The 23,984-nt window shown below is 53.3% G+C and overlaps 1 protein-coding gene across 1 annotated transcript in view; it reads right to left on the bottom strand.

Annotated features, from left to right (window-relative positions):
- Positions 1–2,570: 2,570 nt before the first annotated feature.
- The window catches only part of LOC136946400 (nucleolar protein 4-like), a 54,218-nt gene continuing 32,804 nt past the window's right edge, over positions 2,571–23,984 (bottom strand). The window contains 6 exon segments of the mRNA XM_067240716.1: positions 2,571–2,808; positions 3,051–3,255; positions 3,688–3,807; positions 4,363–4,551; positions 4,702–4,881; positions 5,704–6,089. Coding sequence (XP_067096817.1) covers positions 2,588–2,808; positions 3,051–3,255; positions 3,688–3,807; positions 4,363–4,551; positions 4,702–4,881; positions 5,704–6,089 — 1,301 coding nt within the window. The 3' untranslated portion in view covers positions 2,571–2,587.

Here is a 23,984-nt window from a genome sequence, read left to right as displayed (position 1 = left end):
AGCCACCGTCCTGACAGCCTGCAGACAGGCCCAGGGTGAGGAGCAGCCGGCTGGGGACACCTTGCATAATTCTCTTGTTGGTTGGAGCCGCTAAACTAAATCCTGGAGCTCGTTAGCCCTGACAGACTTGGGAGTTCAATTCTATACGCAATTATCATTAAATTAAAATTGTTATTTGAATAAATTAAATTACTAAACAAGTTGTCAATTTTTTTTTCATAAATAGCCGGAACATCGGCCAGAGGTTTGTTGCTGCGGGTGTGTGTACAACGTGTTAGTGGTAGGCTCATGTTCTCTGTCTGTCTGTCTGTCTGTCTGTCTGTGTTCTCGGTCAGCGTGCCGTCATGGGCCAGGGTGATGATTATCGACTGCATTGCAAAACGTCTTCCTGGTTCCTTCAGAACGACGCACCTGACCAGTGCAAGGTGGGGGAGGTTGGCCCCTCCCCCGTCACAGATTCTGCTACATCAGTGTGCAAAAGGGAGCGAGTTAGAGGTGCAGCGTGGCCTACAGCGCCCCCCCCCCCCCACCTCGCAGGGAGACAACAGGTGCATCTTTCCCTCTCATGCCCCACTCACTCACACGCTCCCAGACGCTTACTTGCATGTGCACCGTAAGAAGAGGACGCACAGTTTGTTTGTGTGTGTGTGTGAGGATTAGAGAGGAGCTCGCCCCCTAGACGCCCCCAGAGGCTCTGACCCAGGAGTAGAAACGAAAAAAAAGAAGGTTGACAGTAGGAAACAGAAACACAGCCCTATATGACATAACGAACACGTCAAACAACCAGACAGCAGGTTTATGGCCACACACGATGGCGTGGGTCTTTTTTTTCTTTTTTAAGAGAGTACCCGTGAGATGAAGACTCAGCCGCCCGTGTGAGACTTCCTGCGACGACTTCCTGTTTATTGTTGGCTGTTGTTGTGGTTGTTGAGGTGCTGTGGTTGTGCAGGAGTCCTCCTGGCTTGAGGTTTCAGGTCGGTGGCAGAAGGTCCGGTTCATAGCAGCAGTACGGGTCCATGTTAGGAGAACAAGAAGAGGAGGAATCGTGGCCATCTCCAAAGAGTCTACAGACAAACACAAACACATGGTCCCTGCCTGACCCAGGCACACCCCCAGGTCCGCTGGGCCCAGGCTCACCCCCAGGTCCGCTGGGCCCAGGCCCACCCCCAGGTCCGCTGGGCCCAGGCTCACCCCCAGGTCCGCTGGGCCCAGGCTCACCCCCAGGTCCGCTGGGCCCAGGCTCACCCCCAGGTCCGCTGGGCCCAGGCTCACCCCCAGGTCCGCTGGGCCCAGGCTCACCCCCAGGTCCGCTGGGCTGGACAGCACCTGACAGCTGGGCTGCGCTGGGCATGGATCACAGGATACACAGCAGAGGGTGACAGGTCCATAGGGAGCAGAGGAACACAGAACCAGTGAGAACAAGAGAGAGAAATAAAGAACAAGGACTGAGTCTGGGTGGTTGGTCGACATGTTGGACCACTCAGAAATGACATCCTTCCATCCATCCATCCATCCCTGCCTCCCGTCCGCCCTCCGTCAGCGGTCCTGATGGTGGTTAAAGTATCTCCATGGCGACAGGCGCAGACGAACACACAACACAGGAAAGCAGGAGAGGGAGGGAGGGACAGGAACTGAGGCTGAGGTCACCATCGACCTGTCTCGCTGTAGAAGGGCTGTGTGTGTGACAAGCCTGAAAACACCAGGCAGGTTTTAGAGGCTGTCTGGCACCTGGAATGGGGTGTGGAGTGTGTGTGTGTGTGAGGGGGTGCAGAGCGACAGGAAGGAGGTGTCTGAGGTGTCTCCCTGGAGTGATGCACCACGAGGAGGAGGAGGGGAATGGAGGAGAGGGAGAGGCGGGGGTGGGGAAAGTGCTGTAGGACACGGATAGCTTATTTACAGCGAGCGCAGGTTGCCTCCCCTCTCCTCTGTGTTTTTCTCGTTCTTCTTCAGCCTCTGTTCAGAGCGTCTGCTCACAAAACGGAGCTGTGTTTTGGATCAGTCCGACACCTTCTTCAGTAGCGCGCAATCGGAGAAACTCAGTAGATTTCCAAACGAAACACATTACCTTCAAATCAAACATATTTATCATTAACAATTTTTTAGTACTAGTTAGCCAGTTATATTTCCATAGTTTTTTATGGGATGCCGTTGGCGAGGGGGGTCTATCCAACTTATCCCCCTGCCCTGGTTCATCCAGTTCCAGTCACTTATAGATTCTTCTAGAAACACCACAGCCTTGTAGTGTTCTACCATTGTCATCTTCTCTGTCCAACTCTTCGCCCTCCTGTTGCCTCTTCTTCTCGTCTGTGCTCCTTCCCTCACAGCAGCTTTGGTGACAAGGGTGAAGGTGTGAGGGAGGGGGGGGTGTTGGGTGAAGGAGTGCTGAGAAAAGTGAAAGAGGGGTGAGACAGGTGATGGAATGCAGTGGGCCTGCCCCCTGAGAGAGAGGGAGAGAGAGAGGATGGATGTGGTGCCTGGTGGAGCAGGGGACGGGGGAGCAGGTCTGGTGCTGTGAGAGGGGAGGGGGTTAGGGGAGGGAGGAGGGGGTGTGAGGGGAGGAGGGGGAGGGAGGTGAGGGTCTCTGTTCTCAGTTCTGTTGCAGGATGAGGCTCTCCAGCTCGTCGGCTGAGCGCAGCAGGAACGCTGCTGATTCACGGTAGCCGGCGATGAGCTGGCGCACCGCCGTGACCTCAGTGGGGCTGAGCTGAGCGCCCGCCGCCCCGCCGCCCCCGCCGCGGGCCCCGTGGCTGTTAGAGCTGGAGGAGGAGGAGTTGGAGCCCAGAGACTTCATGCTCAGGTCTGTTGGGCCTGTAGGGAAGGAGAGAGATGAAGGGAGAAGGGGAGAGAGAAGAGGAGAAGACAAACAGACTTGTGTCAAGACACAGTGAAAGTCTGACACAATTGGTATTCCACCAGTATGTATGTGGGTCTCCCTGTTAGAAATACATCTATTCAGGCTGGGAGGTCGAGCAGGCCTATGGCAGACTGTCCACATGGACATTTACCAGCCAAAGAAAGAAACACTTTCTTCCTTTCTCCAAGTCTCTCACCGTTGCTCTGAGCAGTGCCTGTTGTCAGGGAGACCGGGTGTTGCATGCTGGCTCCCAGGCCGCCGTAACCACGGTAACTGTAGTTGAGGCCGCCGTTGATGTAGAGCTGGTCCTGGGAGAAGGCCGAAGCAGCCAGGGAGTAGGCAGAGTGGGCTAGGGAGGCTGGCTCACGACACACAGGCTTGTCCAGGGCAATCTGCTCCTCCTGGGGGGGGGGGGGAGGGGGGGGGGGGATGGTACGATGGGGTAGGGAAGGAGAGGGAGGAGGGAGGAGAGGAGAGGTGGAGAGAGGAGAGGGGGAGAGAGGAGAAGAGAGGGGGAAGAGGAGAAGGGGGAGAGGGGGGAATAAAGGAGAGGGGGAAGAGGGGAGAGGGGGGAATAAAGGAGAGGGGGAAGAGGGGAGAGGGGAGGAAAACAGAGTAAGTATGTTCAGTGTCATGTTTCCTTCAAGCTCTTTGATCTGAAGCACACACACAGTAGGGGTAATACAACATGATGTATACTGCCAGGAGCTGTGGACGCATACATGCATGATCACACCATCTGGACTCTCTCACCCACACAACCACAAACACCACAGCCACTCCAACTCAGCACACGCACGTCTCTGGAACACACACACAGGAAGCTGACTCACGTGGGCCTGGTACACGTCCAGTCGCATCCTCTTGGCTGCCTTCCGTGATTCGCTCTCGCAGGCGGCGGCCAGGATGTTCTCGGCCATGGCAGAGGTAAGGTGAGGTGGCGTCGGTCGTGTCTGCAAGGCGACCGAGGGGGGCAACCATTACACAACCATCACACAACACTGCTGGGACCACAATGTCCAGGGAACAGCCTTGTCCTGGATGCAACTGAGACAGCGTGGTAGTAACATGGGCTGAAGTTCTGATATCCACCACTGAAGGGCAGCAAAGAGACACCACCACACTTCAGGAGCCTGTACTTGATGTAGAGAACACGATCCTGCTGTCCTGATACATAGTATAGATAGAGAGATAAACAGTACCGATATAGTATAGATAGGCATTCTTCCGCATGAGAGTGTCAGAGAGAGATCATTAGAGAGTGAAATAGAATTAGAGAGATATAAAAAGTAATAGAGAAAGAGTCAGAGAGGGAGAGAGTCAGAGAGAGTTAGTCAGAGAGAAAGTCAGAGAGAGAGTCAGGGAGTCAGAGACAGAGTCAGAGAGAGTCAGAGAGAGTCAGAGAGAGAGAGGCAGAGAGAGTTAGTCAGAGAGAAAGTCAGAGAGAGAGTCAGAGAGAGAGAGTCAGAGAGTCAGTCAGAGAGAGAGGCAGAGAGAGAGCAGTTTACCTCCATGCCGTTCTTCTTCATGCGGCGGCAGGATTTGAGGTAGGTGCGGATGCGCTTGCGCGCGCGTTCCTGGAACTCTGGGAACTGGCGGCTGCAGGACTCGATGATGGCCTGGATCTTCTCCTTGGGCTGCTTGGAGATGGGGACCATGCGGTCCAGGTTCTCATCCACAAACAGACGCACAAACATCTGGAGGGGGTGGACACAGGTCCAGTCACACGGGCAACACAGTGAGGCACATCTGGATTAGACAGTGTGTGTGTGTTCCTGCCCGCCCTATCCGTGGTCTCGCCTCAAGAATCACCCGTGTTTTCCTGTCTGTGTGTGTGTGTGTCTTACGTTGAAGGCCTTTAGTCTCTCGGGGTCGACGCCCTCTGTGTCGTTGATCTTGTCGTTGTCGTCGTGGTCGTCATGGTCGTCGTCGTCGTCGTCGGCTCCCTGGGCTCTGCCCACCGTCAGGTCCTCAGCACCCACCTCCATCTTCACACACTCATAACTCCCTGAGCCGTACTGAGGAGACTGACACACACACACACACACAGACAGAGAGAGACACAAACACACACACAGAGACACAGACAGAGAGAGACACACACACACACACACAGGTACACACACACACACACACACACACACACACACACACACACACACACACACACACACACACACACAGGTACACACACACACAGGTACACACACACACACACAAACACATACAAAGAAAATAGAAAAAAAGTACATAAGAAACACATGGACAAAAGCCATTCAGAGGCTCCAGTCTTAGAGCGTGGACACATTGAACAGAGGCACAATAGCAGGATCCTCACTGATGGACCTGACAAAAGGTAGCAGCGCCAGCTCTTCCCTGATACTTCTGTGTGTGTGTGTGCGCGTGCGCCAGGCGAGGTAGTGGATGCGCTAGCTGCGTCCAAGGCCAGCCAGTATAGAGCTGGCTGAAGTGGTTCTCTACTCATTGGACAGAGACAAGACCTTGTTACGTCTGCTCTTCTCAAACACACATATCTGACCACAGTTCAACACACTTGTCTCTGTTGGGTCACAGTGCATTAGATCTCCTCCCACACACGCGCGCTGCAATCCAGAACCTTCCGTCACTATAGCCTCTGTGCAAATAGGTTTTATGGTGGAGGCACTTCAAGGACGAGCCACCCGATGGTTCTGCAGCCCTTTGAGAGGAACGCAGTGGCCTTCACAGAGCCAGCGTGCCAGCTCATAGGCTGGGACTGTCTCTGGGGGGAATAGAGAGGGAACTGTGTGTGTGTGAGAGTGTGGTGTGTGAGTGTTTAAGTGTCTGTGAGTGTGTGTGTGTGAGCTCACCTTGCTGCCATAGTCCCTGATGTCTCTGTCCAGCCTGAGCTCTGCGGGGTGGGGGTGTGCCAGGGGCAGGGGGAGGGGCAGGGGCTTGCCAGGGACGGGGTACTTCCTGCGCAGCTCATCGGGGGGCTCTGGGAGGAGGGTGCCCAGGAGTGCTGCCGTGGCGACGGGGAGACGTTCGCTCAAGTTGATTGGCTGCTGGTCCTCTGAGGAGGACGAGGAGGTGGTGCTGAAGTCCAGGGGGGCTGGCGGCCCGTTGCCATTGACGACCTCGCCGTAGGGTGCCCCCTGCTTCCCCCCGGAGCTGTCTGGGGGCGTGGCCACACCCGCGGAGGGCGGGGTCACGGTGGGCAGGCCGTTCCCACTGCCGCTCTCAGAGGAGGAGTCATCTGGAGAGAGAGAGAGGGAGAGAGAGATGAAGATGGAGAGAGATGGACAGAGAAAGAGATGGAGAGAGAGAGACAGAGAGGAAGAGAGAGATGGACAGAGAAAGAGATGGAGGGAGAGAGAGAGATGGAGAGGGTCATTAAACCATTCTACAGGTCGGTAGCATCTGTTGTTCTTCACTGTTGTCTCTCATGAACACCGTTTCACTGCCCTGACTGTGATCTGAACCTACTGACCAGTCTCCTCTGGTCCTGTCCCCCCCCCCCCCCACACACACACACACACTTCCTTTGACTGAGACAGGAAGTACACTAGGACACCAGTAGAGGGGGCTGTTACTGAGGCCGTACTGAAGCAGGAATACCCATAATGTGTGTGTGTATGTGTGTATGTTGTAAAGGGGATATTGTGGATGAGCTGGAAAGTGACAGTAGAACGAAGGCAGATTGTGTTGTGAGTGGTTGTTAGGTCAACAAGGAGACCAGGACTAGGTTCTCCTCTCCACCAGGAAGTTCACCTCTCATTCCCCTTCCATCCTTCAGACAGGCAGCAGCTACTAAATGAGTGACTGTGGAGTGTGTGTGTGTGTGTGTGTGATTCTTCATGAAGGACTGTTCTGGCTGACTGCTGTGTGGTTTGCTTTCCATCAATAAGACCAGTCAGTATTGTTCCTTTGTTCAGATATACACACACAACCTACACACACACACACACACACACACAACCTACACACACACATAACCTACACACACGCACACACACACACACACACAGCATTATGTCGAGTAAGGACTGGAGGGTCTCTTGTGCTACAAAGTCCCACCTCTCACTGGACACAGCCACATGACGACTCTACAGAGGATCCTATTCTCTCCTCGCTCACACACACACACACACCGACACAGACACACACACACAAGCACGTACAACCCATAGAGAGTAACTGAGAGGAGCTCACATGTATTGCAGACTGTGTGTGTATGCGTGTGTGTGTGTGTGTGATTTGGATTTAAAGCTACTGCGCGCGCGGCAGGGCAGTATAGTAGCCAACTTTCCTAAGCCTTCACACACACACACACACTTCTCCTTTCCTGGACTGTATTTTCAGTAAAAAGAAAAAGGAGAAAGCCAAGTGTCTCGTTTGAGAACGAGAGAGAGAGAGAGAAAGAGAGAGAGCCAGTCGGAAATAAGAAGGTATAGACAAGGGCGAGAGAGTGTCATTCTGGGAAAGAAGAGGGGAGGGGTGGAGCAGGAACCACCGCAGAGGAGAGAGGGATGAGAGAGGGAGAGAGAGAGAGGGAGGGATGGGTAGAGGAAGAGGGGGGAGGTATCCTAGCTGGAGAAGGAGGTCAGAGGGGGGTGGGGGTAGAGAGCAGGTCAGGGAGAGAGGCAGAGCGAGGGATGAGGAGGAAGCGTGGGGGGTGGAGAGAGAATGAGGGAAAGGGACAGGCACAAGAGGAGGGGGTGGAGGGGAGAGGGAGGGTGGAGGGGAGAGGGAGGGTGGAGGGGAGAGGGAGGGTGGAGGGGAGAGGGAGGGTGGAGGGGAGAGGGAGGGTGGAGGGGAGAGGGAGGGTAGAGGGAGGGTGGAGGGGAGAGGGAGAGGAGAAAAGCTAAAAAGCATGACAGGGAGATGGAAGAACAAGGGACTGGAGGAGGGAGGGAGAGAGGAGAGGGAGAGAGGGGATATGCATGGGGGCTATGGCAGTCGTCGTGTATTTATTAGAGTATAAAAGGTATTCATGCGCACAGTCTAAGGCCAACCTAATTCCTGCCAGCTCAACACAAATCCCCCTCAGCCAGCCATAGAGACAACCTCCTGTCTGCCTGCCTGGCTGCCTGCACCTACCCATACATCTACCCATCCATCTACCCATCCATCTACCCATCCATCTACCCATCCACCCCTGGTGCCTGCATCAACCCATCTGTGTGTGTATATATGGTGTGTGTGTGTATATGTGTGTGTGGATGAGACAGTCAATCGATGTTTTACCCGTGCTCCTCTCTGGGAGTCCTCCCAGAGCTCCAGGACACGGCAGCAAACACAGGAAGAGGAGAGCAGAGAGGAGGACCATCAGCCCCCCCCCCCCTTCCCATCCCCCCCCCTCCCCCCCACAACCCACTGGATATCCACAGTGCTAGACTCAGTGACCAACAGAATGGACTGACATGTCATACTTTTCCAGGTAGTGTGTGCCTGAACAGTTGAGCTGGTTTAGTAGTGTGATGTGTTTCTGCCATGCTGCATCTAGTCAAGTCCAAAAAATCTGACTCGTAAATCTTCAAGTCAACTTTCGATGTGAGTAATCAGCCTATTTCTAATTGAACAGAAGATATATGCATGTATTCCTCAGTTTGTCCAGAGTAACAAGCTGTTAATTAAAGAATGAGCCGATATATCAAGTCCTTGTGACTCTAACTCTCCTTTTCAAAGAAAACATTTTAATCAATATGATTTAATCTGCTGTGGCAATTCTATATTTTACAGGATGAGAGTATAAATCAATGTTTCTATTGTCGTTGGCCTCTTGTCCATTGATTTAAATAAACTGGGCAGATTAAAATTCTGGCATTCATTAAGAGGATTGTTTCTTTAATGTAGCGACGGTCCAATAAATTAGATGCCACTTTGCCATCTTAACACAGTAGCCTGAGGCTTCACACACAAACACACACACACACACACACACACACACGCACACAACACACAGAGCTTCTAAAATTGGGCTTCATCTAATTCAGAGCTTCACCAACTGCTTCATAGCCACTAACGCATGAAGTTGGAGATCAAAACATTCTGCTCCACCATGTTGTAGCACACACACACACACACACGCTAATTTAGAGCATGACATAACCCATGACACAGTGTTAACATGGCCGTGTCGTTAACATAGCCTATTGTGGGTTATGTGTGTGTCGGTGTGAGAGTAGGGATGGTGTGTGTATAGGTGTGAGGGTGAGAGTAGGGATGGTGTGTGTGGGTGTGAGGGTGAGAGTAGGGATGGTGTGTGTGGGTGTGAGGGTGAGAGTAGGGATGGTGTGTGTGTAGGCGTGGGCAAGGTCAGTGTAGAGACAGCAGCCAGTGGAGGACATGGAGGTCAGCTTAGACTAGAGAAAGAGAGAGAGAGAGAGAGAGACAAAGAGAGGGAGAGGGGGAGAGAGAGGGGGCGGGAAAAAAGAGAGAAATAGAGAGATAGGGAGAGAGACAATGGGAGAGAGCAAGGTGGGGGGTCAGAGAGGCCAGGACAGATAGATCAGGAGTATGTTTGGGGTCACTGTGTCCTAGGACTGGCCCTGGGGACCATGTGACATTGGGCAACGGGAGGCCAGCAGAGTCACATGATGAGGCCTGTGACCAAGGCAGAACCAATCGCACAAACGCCTCCATTCAGAGGGGGGGATACCCGGGGGTCATCTCTAGAGGTAGGACCTACACTACAGATCTGTCTTCAGCCTGCATGTTCACAAGCTTTTGAGTCATGTTCTCTAGAATGCATATTTGCAGTGTGTGTATGCCTGTGTGCATTGAGCAGGCGCTTCTAGCCTGTGGGTCCCGCCCAGATACTGTTGGTCACGCCCCCTTTACATTGGTCCCGCCCAGCTTTCCTGAGCCCTGCCCCACTCACAGCCATGCTCCAAGCCTGGAAGCAAACAAAGCTCTGTTGTCATGGCCTACTGATCCACACACACACACGGCCTCCCTTTCCATAATATCTGTCTAACACCGTGTTTTTCAGGGTTCTATTTAATACTCAGGATTGATTTCCCCTGTCGTTAGCTGGGGAGCTGGTGATGGGTCTGCTGCATGTGGAGGGGGAGGAGGAGGAGAGGGGAGACATGAGGGGGTAGGTGGTGAGGTGAAGCAGGAGGACCTGTCCTGGCTGCACGAGAGAAGGCCAGGAGAGAGGGGTAGAGAAGGGGGGCGGGGGGGGGGGGGTAGAGAGGAGTGGAAATGGAAGGAGGAGGGGATGGGTGGAGGACAAGTGGGAGGAGGAGAGGAGGGGTGGATGAAGATGGTAGAGGGGAGAGGAAAGTGGAAGGGGAGAGGATGGGTGGAGGAGGGGGGGGGGTGTAAAGGGTAGAGGGAGAGGGTAGAGGACAGGGGGGAGAGGGGAGAGGAAGAGGGGAGGGGAGGTAGCTCTAATGGGCTGGCCCTGTCGTTTCTCATTTGTGGCTCCACTACGCTCTGACAGCTTGAGGCTTTTTTTCCCCTCTCCCCTCAGCGGAGCTGACCTGAGCACTAGCAGTAACAGATGCTAATTCCTTCACTTCCACTTCCCCAATCTCCCCGAAGGGGGTGGGGTTGGGGCGGAGGGACTGCTGAGCTGGGGAGGGGGGGGAAGGGGGGGGGGCACGCTCGCTCCCCTCTGTGGGATTACACTGGATTATCCTGCTAAGAAGCGGCACGAGCTGCGCCCCATGCCTGCGCAAGGCCTGGCATCCCCATGGCAACTAGCCCTTCCCTGCTGACCCCCTCCCTCCCGGTTCCTCTCCCCCTGCTCGATGCAGGCGATCCTGAAACCCCCCCCCACCACCACACGGTGCTACAGCAGTGACAGCTGTCCCCTCTGTAGGAACCTGGCTGGAGCTGGGACTGAGGTTGGGACTGAGGCTGGAAGAGGAGAGGAGGATAGACCTCCTGCCCGGTGTGTCCTCTACTGTCTCTATGCCCCTGACACGACCAATAAGCTTCACACCTGACACCTGGAGAAGACCTGCACTGGGAGAGCCATCTGTGCTCTCTCTCTCTCTCTCTCTCTCTCTCTCTCTCTCTCACACACACTCTCACACACTCTCACTCACACACACACACACACACACTCTCACTCACACACACACACACACTCTCACTCACACACACTGTTTATGATGGCGTCACCCAGTAAAGTGTGGCAGCAGTGGAACACATGGGGCTGCTTCAGTGATCAGAGAGGGAGAGTAATCAGTTGATTTAGAACCGCCTGCTATCCAGTTAGGAGTTCAAAGCAGCGCTAGATAATGAAAGAGGGAAGGCAGTCCTATTTCACACCAATATCTGAAAAGAACCTCTCTCACACACACACACACACACACACACACACACACTCCTCCCTCTACATCACATCAGACTATGCATTTGAAGAGAAGACCCCCTCATCCCTGCATTTCAGCCGCTTGCCTCTTAATTGGCACCCTGCTGTTGAAGTGGGCCTCCTGTTGCAATTCTGCTATGGAGCTAACATCTGAAGGACTCCCTCATGCAGCTCCACCATGGAGCCCACTCCCTCATGCAGCTCCATCGTGGAACCCACTCCCTCATGCAGCTCCATCGTGGAGCCCACTCCCTCATGCAGCTCCACCATGGAGCCCACTCCCTCATGCAGCTCCACCGTGGAGCCCACTCCCTCATGCAGCTCCATCGTGGAACACACTCCCTCATGCAGCTCCACCGTGGAGCCCACTCCCTCATGCAGTTCCACCGTGGAGCCCACTCCTTCATGCAGCTCCACCGTGGAGTCCACTCCCTCATGCAGCTCCACCGTGAAGGCCGACACAGTCTACTGGCGCAAAGACTTGACTGAACACAGATTGGGGATCCAAAAACAGGTCAGTGACCCTCTGGGTGAGGAACAGGGTTGGCAGTAGAGTAACAATAGAGCCACAGTAGAGTGACAGTAGAGGGAACAATGGTGAGCGCAGAGCCGAGCCAGCGCAGGTCAGACACATTGAGCCAGACCCCCAGAGAACAGAGAGAGGGGTGGACAGACAGCCCCTCATTGTGCCGGGTGACACAGGCAGGGATGACTCTGTGACCAGCTCCCTCTGGAGGGAGGAGGGGTGGGGAGAGAGGGGGCGACAGGGAGGCACAAAGACACTGGGAACGGAGGGTCCCCCTACCCCCACCCTCTGTCTACCCCTCCCTCCCCCCGACACATACAAACACACACACACTATATGTCTGTGTGTCAGCCTGCTAGTGGCCGACTAGCAACGCGTGTCCATACTAAGCAGCCCACAACAAGGTCAAAACAAGGACCAAAACTCTCCCCCTCTCCCCATAATAAAGTCTGTGGAGAGGGTCTGTGTCAGAGTACTCAGTCCAGCAGCATTACTGAACATCTGAGATGTGGGCAGCCGGTCAAAGCCTTAACAGGATGTGATGACGAGAGGGGCCAGCATGCCAGGCAGCCAGCAGGCTGGCAGAGCCAGGATCTCACTGGGGGGAGGGGGAGGGGAGGAGGGGAGGAGGAGGGGAGGGGAGGAGGAGGAAGGGGGGGGGCAGCGCTCTCTGATAGCCTTTAACCTAGCTTACACTACTTCTGCTTTTCCTCTATCTCCCTCTCTCTACTTCCCTCTCCCTCCTTCCAGCATCTCTTGCTCCCCCCCCCCATCTCTGTGTTTTCTACAGTGCTGTGTGCAGGGCTGCAGGGCAGAGGGGTAAATCCAGTGCCAGGCTTGCCGGGCCTCCTGCAGGCAGCCAGCAGGAGCAAGACAGGAGGAAGAGAAGGAGGGCTCTCCCACTGAATAGACATTATTGTAGACGTTTTAAAGGGGGGGGGGAGACAAAAAGCCTATTTAATGGTCTGGTGAAAGGACAGAGTGATAGCGAGGGGGAGAGAGAGAGAATGAGAGGGGGAGAGGAGGACCAGAAAATGAGAGAGGAGGGGATGACAAATCACAAGCTCTGCAGTCCCATGCCCCCCCACTACACACACACACACACACACACACACACTACACAGAGATCAAGACGGGGAGGGAGGGAAAGAGAGAGAGGGAGGGAGAAACTGCCACACAATGATTCATCAAAGACAATCAGGAAATAGAGCAGGGCAAGGAAAATACAGACCTTGTGTAGCGGTGCTATAGACATCTAGTACAAACACAGCACTAGGACCGGGGTGGAACCCTGCCATTCTATTGACATTCTTTGGCGACACCAGGGGAAGAGGAGATCTATGACAGATATCTGATGGATAACGGAGAAATCCCAAGGTTTAATCTGCTGTAATCCTCCTCACTGCTTCACCCTTCACTCAGACCCATCCAGCTGTGCTGCTAGACGGAACTGCAGCTCCCCAGAGGAGGAGGTGGAGGAGAGAGGAGAAGAGAAGAGAGGAGAGAGGAGGAGGTGGAGGAGAGAGGAGATGGAGGAGAGAGGAGAAGAGAGGAGAGAGGAGGAGGTGGAGGAGAGAGGAGAAGAGAGTAGAGAGGAGGAGGTGGAGGAGAGAGGAGAAGAGAGGAGAGAGGAGAAGAGAGGAGAGAGGAGGTGGAGGAGAGAGGAGGAGATGGAGGAGAGAGGAGGAGGTGGAGGAGAGAGGAGGTGGAGGAGAAGATGGAGGAGAGAGGAGGAGGTGGAGGAGAGAGGAGGAGGTGGAGAAGAGAGGAGAAGATGGAGGACGTGGAGGAGAGAAGAGGAGATGGAGAAGGGAGGAGAAGAGAGGAGGAGGTGGAGAGAGGATAAGAGAGGAGGAGATAAGAGGAGGTGAAGGAGAGACGAGGAGAAAGGAGGAGGTGGAGGAGAGGAGGGGAAACAGAGGGAGGATAGATACAGTGGATGCGAACACACTTCCTTGCATGTTTCTCTCCTCTGATCCAGGCAAATGAATATTGCATCATAATGGCTGGGAGAAAGGGAAGCAGGAACAATCTCCCCAGATGCTCGCTAGCACGCCCCCCCTCCCACACACCCCTCCAACACACCCCTCCCACACACCCCTCCCACACACCATACACACACAAGCACAACACGCACACACAAATCCATACATTCTGCTGTCATCCCTCTAGACAGAATGATTTCCAATATTCATGGATTGACTGGGATAGGTTGGGATAGGTTAGGATAGAGCACGCTGAGAAAAGCTGGAACTGTGAGATGAATGACTGGATGAATGGATAGATGGATGGAGGGATGAAGAAAGGCAAAAAAAGGAGGCAGCGAGTAAAAGAGAGGCAGAGAGAAAGGCAGAGAAAGAGAGGGGCAAAGAGAGAGAGAGTGAGAGAGGCAGATAAAGAGAGGGAGAGAGAGAGAGGCAGTGAAAGAGAGGAAGAGAGAGAGAAGGAGAGAGAGGCAGAGAAAATAAAAGAGAAACAGAGAAAGAGAAACACACACACAGAAACAGAGACAAACAGAAAGAGGGGAAAACATCAGTGTTTCCCTCTCTGTGCCAGAAGGACAGCTGAACTACAGCAAACAATACAACAGTGGCTGTCACCCAGGCTGGGAGGGCTTTACACCACTAAAGACACACACACACACACACACACACACACGCTGCTAGTGGCCTGTAGGACTGACACACAGAGAAAGAGTGTGAGAGATGAGGGGTGGATGGATGGATGGAGGGTATGAGAGAAATGCATGCAGAGAAAAGCCGTAGAAGCCGGATGGCAGGACTGATAGGAGGAGGAGAAGGGAGAGATCCGGAGGGAGAGAGGCAACAATGGGCCACTCCTTTTGGCTGACATTAGAGTAGCAGCAGCTTTACCATGGAGGAGAGGGATGGAGGAGGAGGGGGGGGAGGGAAGAGCAGAACATGTGTGGTGTTAACGAGACCATCTTCCTCCTGCAGCAAGATGAAAGAGAGGGAGAGGGAGAGAGAGAGAGAGAGAGAGGGAGGAGAGGTGGAGTGAGCGAGGCAGAAGTGAGTGGGAAAGAGGAAAACAGGGAGAGGGGGAGGGATGTAGAGGGAGGGAGCGAGATAAAGAGAGAGAGAGTGACTGGGAGAGGGAGTGCGAGAAGAGCGGAGAGGGGGAGAAGGATGGAGAGAGGGAGTGGAGGGTGGACAAAGGGGAACAGAGTAACTGCAGGCAGGATGCGTGGATGGAGGGAGGGGCAGGGTGGGGGGAGGGGGCAGGGGGAGGGGGGGCAGGGAGAAGGGGCAGGGGAGGGTGGCGTTCCTGCACCAACTCCTCACAGTTTAAAGGCTCGGATTCAATACCAGAGCTCCATGTCTCTGAGTCCGGGCCAAAACAGCAGGCTTGCTCATTCCCATGCCCCTACTAGCGATAGGAGCCAAAACCACAGCCTCAACCCAGCCCCAGTCCCTCTGACAAACACAGCACTGATTGCACAGCCAAGCCAAGGAAAGGGATAGGAACTGCACGTCTAACAGTTCCATTCTCTCAGTCCATGGTCCTTGTGGGACAGTTCAGAATGTAGTTATGGCCCAGATTATGAGTATTTAGGCTGGGGGGGAATCACATGCCTTTCCATCTCAAGTCCCCTCCCCCTTCAAACAGGAGTCCTAGGGCCTCCTCTATTCCTCCCACTGCTCCAGGGAAAACAGACTGCAGTAGAGTCGAAGGTTTACTTCTATGTCCTTGTTTATTCCTCCTGCTCCAAGCTGCTTACTGATCCTTAAACATGCACTCTGTCCCTTCTCCCAGTAAAGCTCTGGCCCTGGCCTCTGCAGCCGACACGCACGCACACACACGCACGCACACACACACACGCACGCACACACACACACGCACGCACACACACACACACACAAAGCCCTGGCCTTTGCCAGCCGACAGGCCTCATCCCTGGGTGGCCTCAGGGTAGGGCTGAGAAAGACTGGCCTTTGACATCCATAGGGCAGCTCTACCTGTGTGTCTGTGTAAGTGTGTGTGAGGTCTGTGAGAGTGTGATGTCTTCGTGTGTCTGTGTGTGTGTGTATCTGACAGTCTTCTTGATCAAGCCCAGGGGTCTATAAATAGTGAGGAGCAGCTAAGCTGCTTCTACCAGTTAAAGAACCGTCTCTTCTTCCTCAGAGTCCAGCCGCTGACGGAACTCCTGACCTAGCCTAGCCTAGCATGACCTAGCCTAGCATGACCTAGCCTAGCCTAGCCTGACCTAGCCTGCATGGAGAGAGGGAGAGAGGAGGAGAGAGAAGGAGAGGGAGAGAGGGGGAGAGAGCTCTGCTCAGCTACAGCTGAAGACATATCCTATACAGAATAGACTAAGACACAATATAGACATCCCAGTACACTGAGACAGGACAGCCTAGACAGGACAGTCTAGACAGGACAGCCTAGACAGGACAGTCTAGACAGGACAGTCTAGACAGGACAGTCTAGACAGGACAGCCTAGACAGGACAGTCTAGACAGGACAGTCTAGACAGGACAGTCTAGACAGGACAGTCTAGACAGGACAGTCTAGACAGGACAGTCTAGACAGGACAGCCTAGACAGGACAGCCTAGACAGGACAGTCTAGACAGGACAGTCTAGACAGGACAGTCTAAACAGGACCGTCTACACAGAGACAGAACAGTACAGTACAAGCTGCACAGGAAACCACTGTTTTGCAAATGTGAGACAGACAAAACCTCCCACTTCTGTCACCACTCCAGTGTTTGGTGTGTGTGAGGGTGTGGTGTGTGAGTGTGGTATGTGTGTGGTATGTGTGTGGAGTGTGTGTGGTGTGTATAGTATGTGTGTGGTATCTTTGTGGGTGTGGGGTGTGTGTATGTGTGTGGTGTGTGTGTGTGTGTGTTTACAGCACTGTCTGCCAGGCTAAAATATGTGTTCTCAGTGTGACACTGCATAAACAGTGCATTCTAGCAATGGTGACATGTTGCTGTAATCTGTGTGTGCACAGTAAATATATCTCTGTTTCTGTGCCTGTAGAGCACAATGCACATGCACAGCCAGCTGTTTGCTTGTCTCCTGTACCGATGAAGACTTAGGAGACACAATCTAGTTGAAGACGTCCAGAAAGATGGCCACTCACCATGGTTCTGTATCACAAGCATGGAAATAACTATCTTTATGTTATTACCTACCTGTATCTCCGGATGCACACACTTGTACATACACAGTACACACACACACACACACACACACACACACACACACACACTATTCAGCCCTCTCAGCATCAGTAAATTACATTTGTTCACCCCCCAAAAATTGCAAGCAATAAAAGATTGAGCAGGGTGATTTTATCTAGGTCAGTGACATTCAGCGTGCGTTCTCCTTAGAGGACAGTCATTAGGACCTTCATCATGGTTAATATGTAGCCTGTCTGTCTGCAGCCTGTCTGTCTGCAGCCTGTCTCTCTGCAGCCTGTCTGTCTGCAGCCTGTCTGTCTGCAGCCTGTCTGTCTGCAGCCTGTCTCTCTGCAGCCTGTCTGTCTGCAGCCTGTCTGTCTGCAGCCTGTCTCTCTGCAGCCTGTCTCTCTGCAGCCTGTCTGTCTGCAGCCTGTCTGTCTGCAGCCTGTCTCTCTGCAGCCTGTCTGTCTGCAGCCTGTCTGTCTCAGTCCTCATGCTGCCCAGACACACCCACTCTCTACTGCGGATGCTGGGGTTCTGATTCCCCCTGCAAAGACTCTTCTCCTGTCCTGTCCTGTCCTCCCCTTTCATCATCATCCTCCTCTTCCCCTCTCCTCTCCCCCACCCCCTCTCTCTAACCCTCTCTTCCCCCCCCCCCCCCTCTTGGGGCCAAACTCCCCCCCAAGAGGGGGGGGGGGGGAGTCATCATCTCACTCTACTGGGGCCTTCCTAATTTAATTAGCGCATGAGAATTCTGGCCTTGAGAGGTGAAAGACAATGCTGAGGCACCCGGAGCCCCTGCCTACCGCTGCTGCCCACACAGACTAAACACACACACACACACACACAGCCGCCTGCCTAGCACACAAAGACCCAGACTGTGAAGCTCATCACAGCTCCACCCATCCCCACTCTGCTCCCACACAAGAACTCCAAACAACGCACACTCTACCAACGTCACACACACACGCGCAGGAATGGGACACAAACTGAAACAGACAAGACATGCCACATGTATACACACACACACACACACACACAGGGCCTGTGGCGGAGTGTGAGTGTGGGCTGACCTCACAGCTGGAGGAAGAGGAGGGGAAATGTTTTCCCCCCTCGGGCTGATCAGGGAGCTGCTTCTGCAGCTCAGCTTCCTACACAACAGAGGGCAGGATGGAGGGCCAGGAATGTGCATGTACGTGTGTGTGAGAGACAGTGTGTGTGAGAGAGAGAGAGAGAACGAGTGAGTGTGAGAGAGAGAGACACAGAGAGAGAGAGAGCAAGGAGGTAGAAAGTGCCGGTCGCTAAGGTGTTTGTGGGAGAGACATGTCTGGAGCTCAGGAAGGGTGTCTGTGATGACACAGGGGAGAGAGTCCTACACTGTCTGTTCACCCACTGACACACTCTGACTGACTGGCACACAGGGACAGCCTGACTGGCTGGCAGGGGGGGAGGGAGGGGAGAGGAGAAGAAGGGAGAGTGTCTGGGAGTGTCCCTCCCCCATGATTAAGTATGCCTGGCCTGTACAAGGCCAGACTGCATCGCTGTGTTAACAGCCCCTCCTCTCACTCAGACCACATCTCATTATCAGTCCTCCAGCCGGCCAGCCAGCCAGCCCCTCACAGGGGGAGGGGAGAGCTGCAGGTTATCAATATAGGGCCAGGGCTGGAGGGGTAGGCTGGAGGGGTAGGCTGGAGGGATAGGCTGGAGGGGTAGGCTGGAGGGGTAGACTGGTGGGGTAGACTGGTGGGGTAGGCTGGAGGGGTAGGCTGGTGGGTAGGCTGGAGGGTAGGCTGGTGGGTAGGCTGGAGGGGTAGGCTGGTGGGGTAGGCTGGTGGGGTAGGCTGAAGGGGTAAGCTGGTGGGTAGGCTGGAGGGTAGGCTGGTGGGTAGGCTGGTGGGGTAGGCTGAAGGGGTAAGCTGGTGGGGTAGGCTGGTGGGGTAGGCTGGGGGGATAGGCTGGAGGGGTAGGCTGGAGGGGTAGGCTGGAGGGGTAGGCTGGTGGGGTAGGCTGGTGGGGTAGGCTGAAGGGGTAAGCTGGTGGGGTAGGCTGGTGGGGTAGGCTGGGGGGATAGGCTGGAGGGGTAGGCTGGAGGGTAGGCTGGTGGGGTAGGCTGGAGGGGTAGGCTGGTGGGTAGGCTGGTGGGTAGGCTGGTGGGGTAGGCTGGAGGGGTAGGCTGGTGGGTAGGCTGGTGGGTAGGCTGGAGGGTAGGCTGGTGGGGTAGGCTGGAGGGGTAGGCTGGATGGGTAGGCTGGAGGGTAGGCTGGTGGGGTAGGCTGGAGGGGTAAGCTGATGGGGTAGGCTGATGGGGTAAGCTGGTGGGGTTGACCTTCCAGCTATAGTCCAGTCCAGGGTGTCCCAGGTTACAGACAGGGAGATGTGTCGAATCACCTTCCTATTTTTTTTTGCTTACGTTAGATCAATGACATATGCCCTGCCACATACAAACACACACATACACACACAGATACAGTCAGGTCCATAAATATTTGGACATTGACACAATTTTCATCATTTTGGCTCTGTATACCACCACAATGGATGTGGTGGTTGAAATGAAATAATCAAGATGTGCTTTAAGTGCAGACTTTCAGCTTTAATTTCAGGGTATTTACATCCAAATCAGGTGAACGGTGTAGGAATTACAACACATTTTATATGTGGGCCCCCCCTTTTTAAGGGACCAAAAATAATTGGACAAACTAACAATCATAAATCTAATTGTCACTTTTAATACTTGGTTGCAAATCCTTTGCAGTCAATGACAGCCTGAAGTCTGGAACCCATAGACATCACCAAACGCTGGGTTTTGTCCCTGGTGATGCTCTGCCAGGCCTCTACTGCAACTGTCTTCAGTTCCTGCTTGTTCTTGGGGCATTTTCCCTTCAGTTTTGTCTTTAGCAAGTGAAATGCATGCTCAATTGGATTTAGGTCAGGTGATTGACTTGGCCATTGCAGAACATTCCACTTCTTTGCCTTAAAAAACTCTTTGGTTGCTTTCGCAGTACGCTTCGGGTCATTGTCCATCTGCACTGTGAAGCGCCGTCCTATGAGTTCTGAAGCATTTGGCTGAATCTGAGCAGATAATATTGCCTGAAACACTTCAGAATTCATCCTACTGCTTTTGTCAGCAGTCACATCATCGATAAATACAAGGGAACCAGTTCCATTGGCAGCCATACATGCCCACGCCATAACACTACCTCCACCATGTTTCACTGATGAGGTGGTATGCTTTGGATCATGAGCAGTTCCTTCCCTTCTCCATACTCTTCTCTTCCCATCATTCTGGTACAAGTTGATCTTGGTCTCATCTGTCCATAGGATGTTGTTCCAGAACTGTACAGGCTCTTTTAGATGTTTTTTGGCAAACTCTAATCTGGTCTTCCTGTTTTTGAGACTCACCAATGGTTTACATCTTGTGGTGAACCCTCTGTATTTACTCTGGTGAAGTCTTCTCTTAATTGTTGACTTTGACACAGATACGCCTACCTCCTGGAGAGTGTTCTTGATCCGGCCAACTGTTGTGAAGGGGTTTTTCTTCACCAGGGAAAGAATTCTTCTGTCATCCACCACAGTTGTTTTCCGTGGTCTTCCGGGTCTTTTGGTGTTGCTGAGCTCACCAGTGCGTTCTTTCTTTTTAAGAATGTACCAAACAGTTGATTTGGCCACACCTAATGTTTTTGCTATCTCTCTGATAGGTTTGTTTTGATTTTTCAGCCTAACGATTGCTTGCTTCACTGATGGTGACAGCTCTTTGGACTTCATATTGAGAGTTGACAGCAACAGATTCCAAACACAAATACCATACTTGAAATGAACTCTAGACCTTTTAGCTGCTCGTTGTCAAAGATTATTAACCGTTTATGGGCAGCTGTAAAAGAGCAGCTCCAATCAGGAGCCTGGCTGGAGGATGGCAGGGTAAAGTCCTTGTTGCAACAGAGACACTGGCAAACTCCACTTCTCAGGGAATATTATCCGGTCTCTCTCAAGTTGGGCTGTGCCTGTTATCTCACGAAGGGTGACAACGAGCCTACATAGCCTGGAGGAGATGTGTGTGTGTGTGTAACCTTTGTTCTCATTTTTATACTCTCTTGCACAAGACATGGAGGCAGTACCAGCCACCGAGCTCCTTTCTGGGGGTTAAGCACTGGCTCTCTGTGCCCTTCTCTTCCCCCTCGCTGTGTAGCCCGAGCCACGCACGCACGCACGCACACAAACACACAAGGTTACAGTGTCTCCCATTATCCGTTTTTCCACCAAGGGCTCTTTTTCATTAAAGACTCAGAGAGATGCACACACACACACTTTCGCTAGCCAAAACCTGCTCTCCCCCAGTACACCCCCCTACCCTGAGAGCAAGGCCAACCACCACCATAACTCCCCTAGCTTTGTTTCCATCCCAAACATTCTCCACAAGAGCTGTGAATGTGTGTGTGTTCACGCTTATCTCATTCTTAAGACTAGTGTGCATACACCAACCTGAAAACCAAGCCCCTACACCCAACGTCTATAAACACACACACACTATCAGGGCCCCTGGTAGGCCAGCCTTTCCATCAGGTCCATACAGCCAATCTCTTCAAGGCTAGTGAGAACATAAAGGGCCAGGCTGGGGCCGAGAGGATGAGAAAATGGAGTTGACCCATGAATGTAAGAGTCTAATCATAAAGCAGAGTCCAGGGTCAGAATCTGTACAGTAAATTACTGGGCAGCTACATCCAGAGCAGGCCTGAGGGTTTAGTATGGCCTGGGGAGGGGGGGGGGGGGGGAGAGAGAGAGAGAGAGAGAGAGAGAGAGAGAGAGAGAGAGAGAGAGAGAGAGAGAGAGAGAGAGGGGGAGAGAGAGAGAGAGGGAGAGAGAGAGAGAGAGAGAGGGGAGAGAGAGAGAGAGAGAGAGAGAGAGAGAGAGAGAGAGAGAGAGAGAGAGAGAGAGAGAGAGAGAGAGAGAGAGAGAGAGAGGGAGGGAGAGAGGGAGGAGGGCTTGCTCTGCAGGCATGATCAACAGCCCAGGGACAAACACAGTTTAAACGGGCAAACCGACCAGTGTTTTTTCACCTGCTGATGAAGGAAGGGGGGTGAGGGTTATAGGGCTTGAGGCTGGAGCTGGAGGCAAGGGGCTAGGGCAGGGGCTGGAGGCTAGGGCAAGGGCTGGAGGCAGAGGGCTAGGGCAGGGGCTGGAGGCAGGGGGCTAGGGTAGAGGTCTGGAGAAGCAAGAGGAGCTCTATAAGGACGAGAGAGCTTGAGGGAGCTTTATCTGATCTCATTTCCCTTCGGCAGAAGCCCAATCCCCTGAATGGGGGGCGGGGGCGGGAGTTGTGTCAGGCAGGGATCAGGCTGCTTACAGGGTGCGGTGGGGGCACAGAGGGGAGGCAGAGGGAGGAGGGGGGGAGGGTGTACTGGAGGGGACGTGGCAGAGCTCCTTGAGGGAAATCAACCATAGAAAGAGACAAAGAGAAAAGGGAAGGAGGGAGAGGCTAGACAAGGAGCACAAACACCTCGAAGGACCATCTCAACACACTGCTGTTCCACCATGACCTAGCCTGAACACTAAATACACCTGGAGAGGAGAGAGGGAGAGGGGGAGAGAGAGTAGGATAGGAGCGGAGGAAGATTATCTGGCAGGCTGAGGGCAGAGGGGGGTGGGGGCCAGAGGGTCGGGGATGGGAGAAAGAGAGTAGTTAACCCGTTGTGGGTGATCTCATTTTATCCCTCTCTCACCAACATCTGGCTCATCTTGCTGCATCCACTGACCCCTTTCGCCACAATAGACACCCCCCCTCGTCATCATCACCTGTGACGTCATGCCTGTACAGTATAAGCCCAGGGCAGACTGCTACTGCTGCATGCAAGGAGGTACTGGCTGGTGTTAGGGGGAGACAGTGGCAGGCTGCCTGCTACACTGCGGACCTGGCTGTGGATCTAGGAAGTAGGGCAGGATTGTCGTGGAGGGGATCCCTCCATCCCCTCACAGGGGGTAGCTCTTTCTTCTGCCTCTACTCTGCCTCTACCCTGGCTGTACGCTGCCTCTACTGTCTGTTTTCTGCCTCTATTCTGTTTCTACTCTGCCTCCACCCTGGCTGTATTCTGCCTCTAGCCTGTCTTTCTCTGCCTCCGTTATGTCACTGCTCTGTCTCTATCCTCAGTGTCCTTGGGGTCAGCGGGTGCTCAGGAACTGAATTTTAACATGAGCACAAGTCAAATACGTTGATGGGCCTTATCTTATCGGGAGGGTCAAATTGAGGCGAGGTCCCCAGAGGGAGTAGGTCTGACCGTGCAGCTGACAGGAGAGGGAAAGGGAGTGGGATCGACAGTCATGGGTACAAATTTCAGGTTTTGGAGATTTATGGGTCAACCTTTACACCCGTTCTCTGAAACGCACCTCCCTTCTCCTACTCATAAAACAATAAGAGACCAGGGTGGGTCGCTCCCAAGGTCTTCCAAAAACACACATGCACACACACACCACAGACACACACACATACCTACACACCATCCTTGATGGGGGACAGGACAGGATTCTGAGAATCAAGAGGGCTTAGACCTGATCAAAAAGTATCTTTCCTAACCTAGGCAAGCCTAAACCAAGCCTACCCAGGCATAAAGTAAGATCTAAGATTGATGTAACTAGACCTACCCAGACAATGTGGGACAACTGTTTCCTTCCTAACCTGGGCCTGGGCACAGTCCTGCAGTCAGAGGCAGGCAGGCAGGCAGGAAAGCAGAGAGACAATCAGGAAAACAGAGAGACAAGCACAGGTCCTGAATACAGGTCCTAATTGCAGTTTCCCATAGAAAACACACACTGATTATAAATATGCTAACAGGCGTTCAGTCACAGCCGGGGTCCATTTCTGTAAACAAAACAGTTTCTGTTTCCCGTCTCTCTCCCTCCTCTGCTGGTGAGCCTTAGTTTGTAATAATTAATTGACTTGCCTTATTATTTTAGTGTGTGTCGTGGAGGGGGGTGCAGTAAATAATTAACAAGCCTCTGGCCCTTTCTCAGTGCAGAGCATCCTTCCCATGCATACATGAGAACACAAGAGGAACAAACAAACACACACACACACACACAAATATGGATACAAAGACCCACAAACACAGATTACCCATAGGCCTACTGGTTTTCTGTTCAGAGCAGCTGCCAGCATTGGT

This window comes from Osmerus mordax, chromosome 7, assembly GCF_038355195.1.
Source record: "Osmerus mordax isolate fOsmMor3 chromosome 7, fOsmMor3.pri, whole genome shotgun sequence".
Taxonomy (NCBI): Eukaryota; Metazoa; Chordata; class Actinopteri; order Osmeriformes; family Osmeridae; genus Osmerus; species Osmerus mordax.
Note: the sequence above shows the minus strand (reverse complement) of the source record. Positions and strands in the feature narration are given on the sequence as shown.